This window comes from Nipponia nippon, unplaced genomic scaffold (assembly GCF_047370975.1).
Source record: "Nipponia nippon isolate SJK-2023a ecotype South Korea unplaced genomic scaffold, ASM4737097v1 scaffold_20, whole genome shotgun sequence".
Taxonomy (NCBI): Eukaryota; Metazoa; Chordata; class Aves; order Pelecaniformes; family Threskiornithidae; genus Nipponia; species Nipponia nippon.
Window position 1 is genome coordinate 5,902,546 of NW_028262337.1, and position 16,255 is coordinate 5,918,800.

Sequence of the window (16,255 nt, forward strand, 5' to 3'; positions counted from 1 at the left end):
GTTGAAAGCATCTGCTAAAAGAGTTATTTTTTGGTTTTAATTTCTTATAGTCGAACAAGTCAACTTTCAGTCTCAACGCTATTGGAGATGTGTAAAGGCCAAGCAGGCGAGCTGGCAGTTGGGAGAGAAATACTTAAATCTGGTAAGAACAGCTCTTCGTATATAATTGAATTATAATTACAGGCAAATATACTGAAGTGGTTTAAATTTAATACATGATTTAGCCAATATCAGCATGGCAAAGAGAACAGTATTTCTCTCAGCAGTTTGGGAGGGGGGTAATTTGGGCATGCAATGTATATTTCTGTATGATACAGTTCTGATCTTTATTTATGTGAGAATTTAGATTGTGAGCTTATCTGATCCTTATTTTATCAACTTTTTTTATAGGGTCCATTGGTATTGGTGGTGTTGATTATGTCTTAAATTGTATTCTCGGAACCCAAACTGAATCTAGCAACTGGCAAGCGCTACTGGGGCGACTTTGTCTAATAGACAGACTTCTGTTGGAATTCCCTGGTGAATTTTATCCCCACATTGTCTGTGGAGATGTTTTACAGGCTGATACCATAGTAGACAGGTACTTGCTTACACTGTTACTTTGTAGTTGAACATGGTGTTGGTGATTTCCTAAAAAAAAAAAATAGTTGTTCTAATTCCTGTGAACAAATAGTATATATTTATATGCAAAAGTGCACTTACTTTACGGAGTAAATGGTTGCCTTTTCTAAAACTTCTGATCTGTGAATCAATTTTGAAGTGTATAAAACACCTCTTTTTCTTTTTTTAGGTATAAGAAACTTCTCTCCCTCTTAACTTTCGCCTTGCAGTCAATTGACAATTCCCACTCAATGGTTGGGAAACTGTCACGGAGGGTATTTTTGAGCGCAGCAAGAATGGTGGCAAGAGTGCCCCATGTTTTTGTAAAGCTGTTAGAAATGTTGAGTGTGACAAGCTCAACTCATTATACAAGGATGCGTCGACGTCTGATGGCAATAGCAGATGAAATGGAAATTGCAGAAGCCATCCAGCTAGGCATGGAAGAAATGCACTCTGGGGATTGTCGACATGAAGACTTTTTGCAGCTACCTGTACCAGATAACTCTCCAGAAGCTACAGAAAGTAATACTCCTAACAATACTGTCCAGTTATCAGGGAAAAGCGGGAAAGGTTTAAGTGATAAACTGAGTGCCAGTCCAGAGGACATTTCTGAGACGCTGGCTGGCCTTGCTGTGGGACTTCCTCTTTCATCAGTAACCACTGAGCAACCAAAGCCAGCCATTCAAACAAAAGGAAAACCCCACAGTCAGTGTCTGAACTCTTCTCCCCCATCCAGTCATTCCCAGTCACTATTCCCAATGCTTCTGTCTCCTTCAAACCCATCTGTACCAGCTGGCACTGTAACAGATGTCTCTAAACTCAGACCTCAGGGATTCGTTCCCTGCAAAATCCCCTCACCTTCTCCTCAAACACAGCGGAAACTTTCTCTCCAGTGTCAGAGAAACTGTTCCGAAAATAAAGACCCAGAGAAACTTTCTCCAGTTTTCACCCAAGCCAGGCCATTGCCATCCAATCACATACACAGGCCAAAGCCATCACGACCCACCCCAAGTGATGTGAACAAGCAGGCAGAAACGTTAAAGAACAGTATGACACTTGACCTGAATGATATTTCACAGTGTGATGGCAATAGTAGTAGTAGCAGCAGTGCAGTTATACCAAGTGATGAGACAGTGTTCACCCCAGTAGATGAAAAATGTCGATTGGATGTTAATGCAGAGCTCAATTCCAGTATTGAGGACCTACTCGAGGCCTCCATGCCCACGAGTGATGGCACAGTTACATTCAAGTCTGAAGTTGCTGTTCTTTCTCCTGAGCGGGCAGAAAATGATGATACTTACAAAGATGATGTAAATCATAATCAAAAATGCAAGGAAAAGATGGAAGCTGAAGAGGAGGAGGCTTTAGCTATTGCTATGGCAATGTCAGCATCTCAAGATGCCCTGCCAATAATTCCTCAACTACAGGTCGAAAATGGTGAAGATATCATAATCATTCAGCAGGATGTAAGTATACATGTGAGAATTTAGCATAAGTCTCAGTTGAAGTTCACTGAATTTATAAAGAAGTGCTCTTATATTTCCAAAGTTATATAAAACACGAAGGTATGCAATACCCTCTCCTAGGAGTTGGAGTATAAACAGTCTGCCAGTTGAGGGTGCTAACAGAATCCTGCCATGGTTATTAACAAGTTTAAAGAAGGTATTTGGAAGAGAAACATCATGTCACGTACACCAGTCTTTAAAATGGCAAAGAAAGAGGTGTAAAAGTGGGGAAACCGGGAAATGAGAACAAAGTTTTTAAGCAGGAGTAGAACCGTAGTGAGTCTTAACACTGATTTACTTTGAAGGCAATTGTACAAAACCAAACTAGTTTCTGAAAGAAAAGACAGTTGGAAGAGATCTTCTTGTTGGCACATCTTGAGAGAGATGTGAGATACTTTAGAAGTCAGGAAAAAAGACATGTGTTTGCAAATAGACAAAAATGCAAGAAATAAGAATAGAGAAAGGAGTATTTTATTTGTGATCCTTTGCATGCGGTAGCAACATGTGAAGCATAGAATGGGAGAAATAAGTAGAAAGCAACATGATTTTGGTTGTGTTTAAGGTTTTAGTTAGCACCAATAGTAACTAGACATGATATCAGGAATAGAAAAAAAGTCTTGCTCCTATTTGTGTCCTTAAATCTTGCCTTTCACCTTCAGGTAGTAATATAGAGGAGGCTCTCTGTTCTTACATACAGTAGGAGTATGTGGATTACGGAATACACTGGTAGTCTGGTCTCAGCTGAAACATGTATAACACTCAGTACAAAGAACTGTAAGGGAGCGGAGAGGCATATAAGCTGGGATATTTCATAACCTTCCAGAATGTCTGTATTTTAGATGCATGCTAGTAAACATGGAATTGATTTGGAATTTAATTTGCAGACACCAGAAACCCTGCCTGGACATACCAAAGCAAAACACCATTACAGAGAAGATGCAGAATGGCTTAAAGGTCAGCAAATTGGTCTTGGAGCTTTCTCTTCCTGTTACCAAGCTCAAGATGTAGGAACGGGGACATTAATGGCTGTAAAGCAGGTAAACACTTCAAATGCTTCACTTTCTTGAATATATTGTGCTTGTTCGTCAATATTTCTTTGGAATATTAAATATAAAAGCTCTCTGCTCTCACAGACTTCTTGTATTCCTTGCTTCCTCTGCTCCATGTCACGTGTTCTCACATAATACATAATAAAAAGTCTTTATGTGCATGGTATTAACAGAATATTTTCAGTTTTTTCACTTCTTAAATGAAAAAAATACTTTGCCTTTTTTATATGCCTATTTTCTTTCATAGTTCTTCAAATGCATTTTCACTTTTGTCTGGTTCATAAATCAGTGACAGAGTTAGGAATGGAACCCAGATGTCTTGATTCCAAATTAGTACCCTCTTTGCATGGTAGTTATTAAAAGTAGTATCCCCTTGCTTGTCAAGACCTTTTTTTCCTAAAACAGTTTAAGTGGAGGAAATGTAGTTTAATGCTCATTTCCTCTGATCAAACAGCTGACTTTGAGGCAAGTATTTTTAATATTTAAATTAATAGGTACAGAAGTGTGACTGAGAAAAGAGGCCCAAATGCACATGCTTCACTCAAGATTTTTGAAGGTGCTAGATATGAGTAAATCATTCACACTTAAGGTGCCCTAGGTTTGAATCGGTGATACCAACATAGAGGGAATCTTAGTCTTAACTTTTTCTTATTAATTCTAGAATGAACTTACACCTATGGAATTGAGCAATTTCAAAACATTTAATCAGGGAAAGAAAATACAGAATCGTAGAATGCTTTGGGATGGAAGGGGCCTTTAAAGGTCATCTAGTCCACCCCCCCTGCAATTGACAGGGACATCTTCAACTAGATCAGGTTGCTCAGAGCCACGTCCAACCTGACCTTGAATGTTTCCAAGGATGGGGCATCTACCATCTCTCTGGGCAACCTGTTCCAGTGTTTCACCACCCTCATCATGAAGTATTTTTTCCTTATATCTAGTCTGAATCTACCCTCTTTTAGTTTAAAACCATTACCCCTTGTGCTGTCACAACAGGCCTTACTAAAAAGACTATCCCCATATTTCTTGTAGGCCCCCTTTAAGTACAGAAAGGCTGCAATAAGGTCTCCCTGGAGCCTTCTCTTCTCTGGGCTGACCAACACCAACTCTCTCAGCCTGTCCTCGCAGGAGAGGTGCTCCATCCCTCTTATGATTTTTGTGTCCCTCCTCTGGACCCGCTCCAACAGGTCCATGTCCTTCCTGTGCTGTGGACCCCAGAGCTGGACGCAGCACTCCAGGTGGGGTCTCACCAGAGCAGAGCAGAGGGGCAGAATCCCCTCCCTCAACCTGCTGGCCACCCTTCTTTTGCTGCAGCCCAGGAGACACTTGGCTTTCTGGGCTGCAAGTGCATGTTGCTGGCTCATGTCCAGCTTTTCATCCACCAGTACCCCCAAGTCCTTCTCCTCAGGGCTGCTCTCAATCCCTTCATCCCCCAGCCTGTACTGATACTGGGGATTGCCCCGACCCAGGTGCAGGACCTTGTACTTGTCCTCGTTGAACCTCATGAGGTTCACACAGGCCCATTTCTCCAGCTTGTCCAGGTCCCTCTGGATGGCATCCCGTCCCTCAGGCGTGTCAACTGCACCACTCAGCTTGGTGTCATCTGCAGACTTGCTGAGGGTGCGCTCCATCCTGCTGTCGATGTCACATTAAACAGCACTGGCCCCAGTACGGACCCCTGGGGGACACCACTTGTCACTGGTCTCCATCTGGACATCGAGCCATTGGCCACCACCCTCTGGATGTGACCATCCAGCCAGTTTGCTATCCACTGAACAGTCCGCCCATCAAATCCATATCCTTCCAATTTAGAGAGAAGGATATTGTGGGGGATGGTGTCAAAGGCCTTACAGAAGTCCAGATAGACAACATCCGTAGCTCTTCCCTCATCCACTGATGCTGTCACTCCATCACAGAAGGCCACTAGGTTGGTCAGACAGGACTTGCCCTTGGTGAAGCCATGCTGACTGTCCCAAATCACCTCCCTGTTATCCATGTGCCTCAGCATAGCTTCTAGGAGGGTCTGTTCCATGATCTTCCCAGGCACAGAGGTAAGGCTGACAGGCTGGTAGTTCCCAGGGTCCTCCTTTTTACCCTTTTTAAAAATGGGTGCCATGTTTCCCTTTCTCCAGTCACTGGGGACTTCACCTGACTGCCATGACTTTTAATCATGGAGAGTGGCTTGGCGACTACATCAGCCAGTTCCCTCAGGACTCTGGGATGCATTTCATCGGGACCCATAGACTTACGTACATTCAGGTTCCTCGGGTGGTTGCAAACCTGATCTGTGTCAAATGGTCCATCGACCCAGGAGGTGTGAGGAGAAAGGTTGCCAATGAACACTGAAGCAAAAAAGTATCTGTCATCAGCTATTCCTTCTTTGAAACTCTCTTGCTTGTGAAAGAGTAGGACTGTCCATGTAGTCCTTGAGGCTCCTCCTGGAGAGATGATTATTCTGATGCCCAGGGGGAATTCTGTGGAGCATTATTTCAGACTTAGTGTGGATCAGAGCTGGGGTTGGTTCCAGTTCCATTATAGGACTTGTGATTCGCTTCCCCGCCACCCCCACCCTTGAATTTCTGGGATAAGAGGTTTAGTTATGAAACAGATTGTATGGTTAAACTGGTAACAATCTTAAAAATAACAGCACAGAAGTCTGTCGGAATCCCATTTCAGGCCTTATCTTTTTCCTTTTCTTCAACATCTATTAAAAAAAAAAAAATTCCTAGTTTAAGCAGAGGAGAGTGAAGAGGGAAGTTTCCCCACTCCATACCTGGAAAGATTTTTGTTGTTATTTCCCCGGAAGATCACTCTTTAATTTTCTGTGACTGTCTCATGTGGAGATACGTTCTCAGCTGAAGGAGCTTGAGATAAAAGAACACTTGGTATTTCCAGATGGTGAAAAGGGATGGAAAACCATCCCTTCTTGTTACTGTTATGAAGGGGGGGGGGGGGGGGGGCAGTTACAGGACGGGTAATTATGTAAGGTAAGTCTGAATACTGTGTTTCAAAACAGGTGACATATGTCAGGAACACATCATCTGAGCAAGAAGAGGTAGTTGAAGCACTGAGAGAAGAAATAAGGATGATGAGTCATCTGAACCATCCTAACATTATTCGAATGTTGGGTGCTACATGTGAGAAGAGCAACTATAACCTCTTTATTGAATGGATGGCAGGTAAACTAAGTAATGAAGAAAATTAAAATATCAGATGAGTCTTGAACTATGTAGTTTCATACTGCATTTTGCATCACTTCAGTTTGCAAATTTGTATTTTCATTGCTGTTGGTAACCAGTATAAAGGTCTACTTACACAACACTTTAAGTTGTTGTAGCAATATTCTTACTGGGGGATCCTTTTCTAGATTTGGAATTTTCCATACCTAACCTGTCGTACAGTTAAAGCAGTTGGAAGCCCCAAACAAAAATTCTACTACTTTTTCCTCAATTTCCGAATCTAAATGAGTTCGAAACTTTGAGAGGCAGGCATTTCAGTTGGAAATACATCAAACTTGCATTTTTCAGTGTACCTGTGTAACTTTGAAGTTATTATTAAAAGTAACTTTGCTATAAAAAGTTTGGAATACCTGTCCCTTGTTTTTGTCCCAAGCACTTTCATAAAAATTGTGTGAGGTGATATGCAAAGGCATTTTAGAACTTGAAGTAAATTTCAAATTTAGTAAATAGGTAGTAATCAGTATGTTTTGTGGGAAAACGTGTTCAAATCTTAAGTGGGACAAGAACAAGTACAAGAAAGTCTATATCCTTTTTTTTTTTTTTTTTTAAGAAAGAGCTTTACTGATTTTATGAACGGGATTATATGTTGTTGCCATCTAGTTAACAAGACTAGATTTGGTGTTCTATACATCCTTATTTCTTGTAAAAGAACGCATTGCACCTTGACTTACGTTCTTTGGCAGAAACCACTTAGCAATACCAGAGCGCAAACAAGCAAAGCATAAGTATGTGTTACTACACACAGTAGTGCAGAAAATATTTTCTCAAAACTAAGGGTGTTGCACTTTTTTTAAAGTATAATTTTTCTGAAATAATATTATTTAGATAATGAAATGTCAGGAGTTGTCTTTACCTTGTTCAAGCCCAAGTTACATTAGAATGCTTTGAGAGGCACATTTTCCATTTCCTCCAAAATCTTTTGAGGGTCTATATATCAATTTTGGAAACCAGAGGAAGATACTGCTTTTCCTTGCTTGTCTGCTTGCTTCTATGTTTTGGTACTTGTATGGTAACAAAAGTAAATTAAGATCCTCAGAGGGAATGCTTACTGGAGGCTTCACATCTCTATTGCCCCAAAGAAGCTAGTGTTCTGCTGATTGAATGTTAATGCAAAATGTGGATAGATGTGTAGTTCTTTATCAGCAACAGTGCTTTGTACACTACGGGATTTGTACATTCTCTTAAGGAAGTATAAAATTATTAGGAAGGATGAAGACTTATGTCTTTAATGTGTACAGTTCCAGGCAGAAAGTAATTAAGTAACCAAGTATATTACTACTTGTGTATGAAATTTTTAATATGGGGGGAGTGGGGGTGGTGAAATCTAGTTAGGAATACCAATACCAAGTTCCAATTTTAGGAGGCAGTGCTGCGTTCTACTAACACAAAATATAAATGTTGATAAAATGTATTTTTTATCTTCTAGGGGGTTCAGTTGCTCACTTGTTAAGTAAATACGGAGCCTTCAAAGAATCGGTTATTATTAATTACACAGAACAACTGTTACGTGGCCTTTCTTACCTCCATGAGAATCAGATAATCCATAGAGATGTTAAAGGTGAGAATTACGTAGAATTTCTTTTTAAAAGGAATAATCAGAAAGCAGCATCTATCTTGCCTTGAGACCTGTTGCTTCTCTCAGATATCATCTCAAGAGTGGTATTTCTGTTGGGTTTGTCTGATTATTCTTAAGAACCTTTAATTACTGAAATTAATCTGAACGTTCATAGCATGCTTGGGGATATCTGCTACCTATGCCAATAGTTTAGAAAAATTGGTTTTCTCAGTTTGTTCAAATAAAATATCAAGTTGCTATATAGCTTTAAAGATTGGTAGTTAAATTAATGTACATGTTTACACTGAAATGAGAATAAAATCTGTGAACAAGCCAAGATGAAAAGGTCGGGTTGCTAATGTATAGGAATATTGTGATGAGTTTTCTTCCTTCATCCTAACTGAACATAAATACAGTTGAATTGTGTTTGAGCACAATGTGGACTTCATTGGGAAATACCAGTCTTACTAAACTTTTCCGTTTCATGTCACTATAGCTGTCCATGAACTGGAGAGATATCCAGATAAGTAGTGACATAGTGATGGCAAATATTTGCCTTTAATAGTTCTTCTTAAAATGGAAAAACTGTCCTCCGTGATTCTTCTCAAGACAACTCAAAGTTGCTTAAGGATGAAATAAGTTTAAATTTCACAGGGAGCTGCAGGCAATAAAAACCTCCAGGGTTTTAGGTCACCATTCTCTTTTTCATTACTCCATCTCCAGGCATTGTTCCAGCATCTGTGTTTGCCCTACTTTGAAAGTTTGGTTGCTTCTCTAAATCTCTTGGACAGCCTCAAGCTGTGTGCAGTATCATTCAGGCATAACAGAAAAGTGACATTATTAGACTTTGTCCTTGATTTTTAGATTTCCTTGATGTTGGGGGTGGGGAATGTTAACCTGTTTATAGTTTTGAAATGGAGGAAGGAAGTGTCTGTCATCCTTTTGCCTTCAATAGAAAGCCAACTAGCAGTATTTTTATTATGCTGTTGACAGGTGCCAATTTGCTAATTGACAGCACAGGTCATAGATTAAGAATTGCTGATTTTGGAGCTGCAGCCAGGTTGGCATCAAAAGGAACTGGTGCTGGGGAGTTTCAGGGACAGTTGTTGGGAACTATTGCATTTATGGCGCCAGAGGTAAGAAACCAGTTTTGTAAGTTACTTCAAAAAGTTTGTTTGAACTCCTTTAAGCTAATTCATACAGCCAAATAACAGAAAATTGCTGTAAATGCTTCAAATATGTTTTAAATGTACTTGTTCTAAAGAACAGGAATGATTCCAACATGGCAATAATGACATTTCTTTCTTGCTGTCAAAGTTGTTTTAAGTGGTTTGTTACAAGGTATATCTATCATAAGTATTGTTACTAAAGCCCAAATGACCATTTGGTCAAAAGCTAACTACTGCAAAGTACTTTGCTTTGCCCCTGGATCAGGCATTTTATTTACTAGCTCTCTACAGCTGTATAAATCTTACGACATTTACATCACTGATCACTCTCTCAACCTGAAATGTTAATCAGAATGCAGTTCGTAAATGATTTTTTTGCATCTAGATTACTTAGAGTTAAGCGACTTTGAAGCAGATGATCTGAGCTTTGGTCTGTCTGTCTGTTCAGGTTCTGAGAGGTCAGCAATATGGTAGGAGCTGTGATGTGTGGAGCGTTGGCTGTGTTGTTATAGAAATGGCTTGTGCTAAACCTCCCTGGAATGCAGAGAAACACTCCAATCATCTTGCTCTGATATTTAAGGTGAGGTATTGTGTTGCTACCAATATGCTACAAAAGATGCTGCCTAGTTTCATATACAGCAATGTGAATTTTAGAAAAATATACCAGTACTAGGGGGTGTTGCAATAGCTCTTCTTTATATTGGAGCTGCTAGTACAAAATCAATACCGATACCAACATAATCATACTTGTTCAAAAAAAAAAAAGGCTACCAACACAACAATATGCAGAAAAGGCTCTGTTCTAATATATAAATACATAGTGTAACAGGCTAAAAAAATTTGGGAATAGAGTTGATCTTGACTCTAGACAGAAGATTGGGATTTGAACTCTTTCTTACAACTCTGTAAAATATCGGAGCAAAATAAGTTTTTTCTACCATGAAACATCTGTGTGTGTATTTATATTTCATAGTGGGCAATGTCCTTTGGTAAAAACCTGATGTTCCACATTCAGATTTTGCTGAAAGATATTTACCATCATGCCATGCTATATATGAATATTGCCCCTCCCTTTTCTAGATCATCCATTTTGGCATTCATATTTCTTACTAAAATCAATTGGGTATATTTAATTGTAAAAGTCTGGTTGAACTGAGGGCATGAATGAAGAAAATACTGCTGCAAGTGAAGAAAGTGATTATTAGCATTTTCACTAGCATGAGTGAGGAAAGTGTTTCCACAAAACAGAACGTGTCTGAATACTGCTGTGCTGGTTCTAATTATGTACAAATCACTTGTGATAAGAGATGTAGTTGTCTTTGGTTCTGTGTCTGTGTGAATCTGGTGCTGCAACTCTAGTGTTCTCAGTCATCTTGATTAATTTGATCTAGAGAAGACCAAAATTAATTTGGTTGGGAGTGGTCTGCATCTATCTGAGAAAGATTGCCTTTTGGGGTCGTAGCAGAAATACAGCAAAGACAATGCAAGAGAGCATACCCAGCTTAACATATCATAATGTAACATCGCTTAGCTTAATGTATCTCCATGTTGGTTTATGCCAGTTAACAGTGATGGCAGCTAGTAGACTAAGGAATACCCGTATGTATGGCATAAGAGCTTTTCTTATGGCCTCCTCAGCAGATGGTCACTGCAGAATCTTGCTGTAGGAAGAAAATTTAGAGAAAAGTGGAAGGAGAGAGTCAGGCTGTGAAAGGCAATAGGCATAAGGGCGACTTAAGAGCCATTTTATGAAATGGTAGCAGTCATGTAATCTTCAAACTGCAGTAGGAAATGTGCTAGGTGGAGAAAAGCTCGTAAATACAACTCGCCAGCTGAAAATGATCAGCTTGTGGAAGGTTTTTGGGGTAGGAGAGGGGGCTTAAGAATCACTGACTTCTAAAAAGGTATTTTCCCTTTGTTCAGATTGCTAGTGCAACTACAGCTCCATCAATCCCTACACATCTGTCTCCTGGCTTGAAAGATGTGACTCTTCGGTGTTTAGAACTTCAACCTCAGGACAGACCCCCATCAAGGGAGCTGCTGAAACACCCAGTCTTCCGTACTACATGGTAGCTACTTATGTATAAGGCTGATATACTGAAGAAGATGCTACTGAATATACAATAACTGTCCTGCAGTGCAGTTAAGCACAGCAAATTGTATTATTCTGCTGGCCTTAAAATAGATAGATCAAGGACTTAAGGCCAGTGGAGGACCCTACCTAAGTATGTGATTGACAAATCGAGATCTTTACCTAAGCTCAGTATGCAACATTTCACAACTTGTGCAGAGATTTGTAAGCTGTGCCTTTTCAAACATCTGGCTCTATGTGAATACAAATTTTTTCCTTAAATCTGCACGATTATTTAGCAGATAAGCGATTTTTATTTTATTTGGAGCACTTTTTCAGCAATATTAGCAGCTGAGGGGCTCAGGATCTATTTTAATATAGCAATCACTGTTCCATTTTGCATCATGTAGATGTAAGCAGAGGGTTCTGCAATTAGCCAGTTTTCAGCACTGGTTAAAAGGAAGTTCTGTATCTGTCCCTTTTAATTACACAAAGTTCTCTGAGTAACAAATCTCAACATTGATGGATACTTTAAAGAAACGTTTTGCCTTCCTTAAAGTAAGAGCAGGCAGTTGTGGTTCACTGTGCATTTACTGGCCATGTAATTTATTTTGAAATTAAAGTTTGTTTTCATTGTATTTTTAACTTTGAGGGAAAGGGGATCTTCTAAAATAGTCTTTAGAAAAAGATGCAAGCTGTGTCATAGAACATCTTGCTGACGTCAGTTTTAAAAGCAGATTTGCTGGAAATCTGGAATAAGATAAAATGCCACCTTCAACAAGGCAGTGTTGAAGGCTCTCATAGTATAGGTCATTTAAAAAATGAAACAGAAGAAACAAGGTTGTTCTGCATAAAACAATCATGCTAAAAGTTGTTGAGCCTTCTTTTCATTTAGCAGTTTCTTCTGGCAAATCATGTAGAGAAGTTTCATGTCAAAGGCCCCAAACCATTGAAGCTTATGGGAGACTTTTGTCTTGTGCTTCAGTGGGAGCAGGTGCCAACTGCAAGCAAACCTTATTCTTTGTGTAACAAAACTAAGGTCACATTCTCTACTGATAACAAGTTTTACCTGCTGTTTTCCTTCTGCCGTACATCATCTATTTACTGTAGCCATTAGTGATAATTTAATTTGAAAATGTTAAAAATATTACCATAAGAAAGGTATTTATTTTAACAAGAAACAAGCTTGGACTTGAAAAGCAAGGTAAAGTAAAATGTGAAGTGAAGCTTCACCTGTAGTGCAAAACTTGTGGTTTTTAGCAGGTGTGTTTTTTTTAAAACAGGTTTTTAAAATCATTTTAAAGGCAGGTTTTTAGGTTCTGATGCATGTAATTCTGAAGGAAAATGGCAGCTTTTCTTTTGCTTTTTTAAGATGGGGATCTTTTTTAAATAAAATACTGATTGTGTTTAATCCATTTGGAAAAAAAATACTGTTTGTGTTTTAACTCTTCAGAAGCCAGCTGGATTGTTGGACTGAAACAGAATTGGTTATTTTCAAAGACTCAGGACAAACTAAATAAGCTATAGTACATTAAAAATGTACAGTACAAATTGGAAGTAAAACATCTTAAAGATAAGTTTACAGGAATGATAGTGCTCATACTAATAAAAAAAGCAGTGTCATTAGTTGTGAATGTATTTCTTTTGGAAATTTTACATTCCTTTGTTTTGGAAGATTGGCAGACTTTGAAGAGTTAAAAAGATAATACCGAAATGTGAAGTTTGGTAGCTCTAACTGTTTTGTACTTGACTTTTTTTGACCACTTTAGAATTTCTCATTCTAATAAGATTGTTTCCAAGTCTTTCTTATGTGCAAGCTTTAAAGGATGCACTCTTGCCAATTCATGTACTGGAAGATCAGTTGTCAGATTAATACTGTTTCTGGCAGAAATGTAAACTGTATAAACTGATGAACCTCAGCTAATCAGTATTACTTTGTAGATCACCATGCCTACCACATTTCAAACTCAAACTGCCTCTAGGTGTCCAAATGCATTTGTTTGAGTTTGTTTGCGTTTCCCTCAGCTTGCTGGTAATTGTGGTGTTTTTAAAATGCAGATGTGATGTAATATTCTTATTTTCTTTGGATCAAAGCTGGACTGAAAATTGTATTGTGTAATTATTTTTTTGTGTTCTTAATGTTATTTGGTACTTAAGTTGTAAATAACGTCTACTGCTGTTTATTCCAGTTTCTACTACCTCAGGTGTCCTATAGAGTTTCTTCTACCAAAGTTCACTTTCACAATGAAATTATATTTGCTATGTGACTGATTCCTAAGACTTCCAGGGCTTAAGGGCTAACTTCTATTAGCACCTTACTGTGCAAGCAAATTTTACAGAAATCTCTGGGTTAAGAAATTTGGCTTCATTGTATCCTTTGTTATTTTAAATATATCAAGATATTTTAATTAAAAGTTTTTACCCCTTTGAACCAATTTTATATAGTATAATTTGTACCTATTTTGGTGGTTTTTGTCTTTATAGTAAATAAAAGTTTTTGAACAAATTTTGTCCTTTGCCTATTGTATGTAAATATGTTCAGTTTACTGATGTGAATAAAATATTTCTGGTACACTTCACTGTTTATATACAATTTCATATGCAACACTTCATATATCAAGACTTAGTTTCCAATATTAAATGACACATGAATGAGTAGTAGCTGATATACATAATCTTAGGTGTATCAATAAAGAATGCTTAGATAAAAGGCAGCAACAAACACACTTTTTTTTAATTGATAATAAAGGTAGAAACTTCTCTTACAACACCACTGTATCTATGACCCTCACTTGCTTATGCCCTTAGATCAAACATTAAATGTCTAAATTTTGCATTACTGCAAATAGAACTATTAAATACCAAGTCAGGTGAGCTGATTTGGTTAGATTAATTCTGGAGTTGTTGAGGTGTATCTTGGAAGTTAATCTGCTATATTTCATGTTTTCAGTGAAATGATTCTGTTGCTTGTGATTTAAGTAGCAAACATAAGCCTTTCCTTATTCAGGCAATCTGAATATGTATTGCAAAGCTAGGGCTTGTTTCAGTTGCTTGTCTTTCTCCTGATTTTGATTTTAAAATTAATCTTTTGATAGTTGAAAATAAGGTTCATGTGTTCTGTAGCCTTTTTTGTGACTACTAAATTCTATATTTTGAAGGATCATTCTCTTTATAGTCTCCATTACTTCTGTGACTTTCTGCAAATAGAGATGAACTTATCAATTCACCAGCAAAAATTGGCAGCAGAAATCTTTGGATAAATTCTAATATCTGATTTTTAAAATCAGGAAAATGTACTAACTGAAATGTCAAGAAGGAAAATATATGACAAGGATTAAATCAAAGATAAATTGATTTAGCATAGAACTTCTGAATCTTAGAGTACTGTGTGGTGATTATAGTGTTGCAGTCTCCTTTTTAGGAACAGAGGATGGTGGAGATCACCTGTCCCCAGCAGCTGGCAGTAAATATCAAAGACACCTACTTATAGAATCAAATGGCTTCATTTGCAAAGTGCACGTTCAGCTCTTCTGCAGGCAAAGAGTAAGCTATGCCCATGTTTGATTTCTCTGATGGGAACAAAGTTACATTCAGTGTTCTACGTGATGGTCATACGTTGAAGTCTGGCAGTGTTTCGTCTTTGCAAGTTTGCATGGAAAGGTAATGATTGCTTCCAGAATACGTTGGCGTGTCATGAGGATCGTATATTTCCTCTTCATCACCTGAGTGGGCAACTTGTGTGCGTGGCTGTTCTGATGTGATGCTGCCCACCTCCCGAGACACTATTTCCCTTACTAACTTTTCTCTTGTTGCTTAGTCTTCCTTGCTGAGCTGAACCACGAATGTGACAGTCTTGCTTTTAAGAGCCACAGTATGCATATATTGTGGCAAATGTGCAGGTTGTTTCCTCGTTACGGTATACAGCTGCTGAAATCCAGAATTTGACTTGTGAATTGAGACCTTTCTTCCCTGTCATTACCAAGAAAGTCCAGAAGATGGCAGAAAAGCATTTTGAGCCAGCCACTGTGCTGCTGTTTCCTTTTGTTTTCCTCAGTTATTTCAGTTTGCAATATATCATCGCTCAGTTCCTGTTCTCAGAAAAGATGTGCAAAGTCAACAATAGAATTAAAGTGAATACGGAGGAAATCAAGAGGCAATTTATAAACATGTGCAAGGATCTAAGATGGGAAGCTAATTCTGTTTGTTTCATTGCTGCCTCACAAAATCCCAAATTCTTGGCAAGAGTTCAGGTCCTGACATAGCAGTGTCAGCCTTGACAGCAGTTTGAGGTCTGATTTCTCTCTTCACCCCAAAACCAGTTCTCAAACACTGGGTCTATACGGTTCTCTTTTAAACGAGTTTCCTGAGAAAGTAAGGTACATGCTGTCACATTCTGTCTCATTTTCCCAATAACTTTTGACTTGATTGGCAGATTTTAACTAAAACTGCAGGTAAGGAGCAGCATCCAAAGACAGAAGTTTTATGAAGGTAGGTACCCAAGCAGAGAAGGGAGAACCGTGGCCAAGGAGATAACATTACCTTTAACTTGGTATCTCCTAACAATGATTTGTAAAGAACGATTTGGGGGCCTTTCTTCGTTTTTGAAGATCAATTGATGATTGTTTTCTTCACTAGGTTTTTTTGTTTGTTTGTTTATTTCACAGACAATTGATGGTAGAATGTGGCACCAAAAGAGCTTCTGCCCCCACCCCATGTGCATTGGAGTTGCAAATGCTCATGATGTGTGATATATCCCGTCTGTCTGGCTTGTTAAGTTTGCAGTTAAGGCTGCAAGTATGCACCCATGGGACCTGAGTTTTCTTTTCCAGTTCCTGCAGCTCTCCCTTTTGCGGTGCCAATACACCATGCCTGCTGACCTCATGGCTGCGCTATTGCTTGGTTTTACACGCTGCGGGCGACCGAGCGCCGGCCCAGCCGCGGGTTACGGCCGCAACGCGCGGCCTCCTCGAGCCCCCCACCAGCCAATGGCAGCTCCGCACGGCGGCGCGTCCGGAGCGGGGATTGGCTGGGCTGGTTTGCGCGGGCGCGGCCCGAGAGAGGGCGGTG

General features: G+C 39.1%; 1 protein-coding gene across 3 annotated transcripts in view; it reads left to right on the forward strand.

The window, feature by feature from the left end:
* The window catches only part of MAP3K1 (mitogen-activated protein kinase kinase kinase 1), a 64,336-nt gene extending 50,574 nt beyond the window's left edge, over window positions 1-13,762 (forward strand). For all 3 annotated transcript variants that reach the window (XM_087759838.1, XM_087759836.1, XM_087759837.1), the window contains exons 12-20: window positions 51-142; window positions 391-580; window positions 791-2,066; window positions 2,990-3,142; window positions 6,171-6,333; window positions 7,820-7,951; window positions 8,942-9,084; window positions 9,566-9,697; window positions 11,041-13,762. In XM_087759838.1, coding sequence (XP_087615964.1) covers window positions 51-142; window positions 391-580; window positions 791-2,066; window positions 2,990-3,142; window positions 6,171-6,333; window positions 7,820-7,951; window positions 8,942-9,084; window positions 9,566-9,697; window positions 11,041-11,190 — 2,431 coding nt within the window. In that variant the 3' untranslated portion in view covers window positions 11,191-13,762. The remainder of the gene's footprint in view (window positions 1-50; window positions 143-390; window positions 581-790; window positions 2,067-2,989; window positions 3,143-6,170; window positions 6,334-7,819; window positions 7,952-8,941; window positions 9,085-9,565; window positions 9,698-11,040) is intronic.
* The last annotated feature ends 2,493 nt before the right edge of the window (window positions 13,763-16,255 follow it).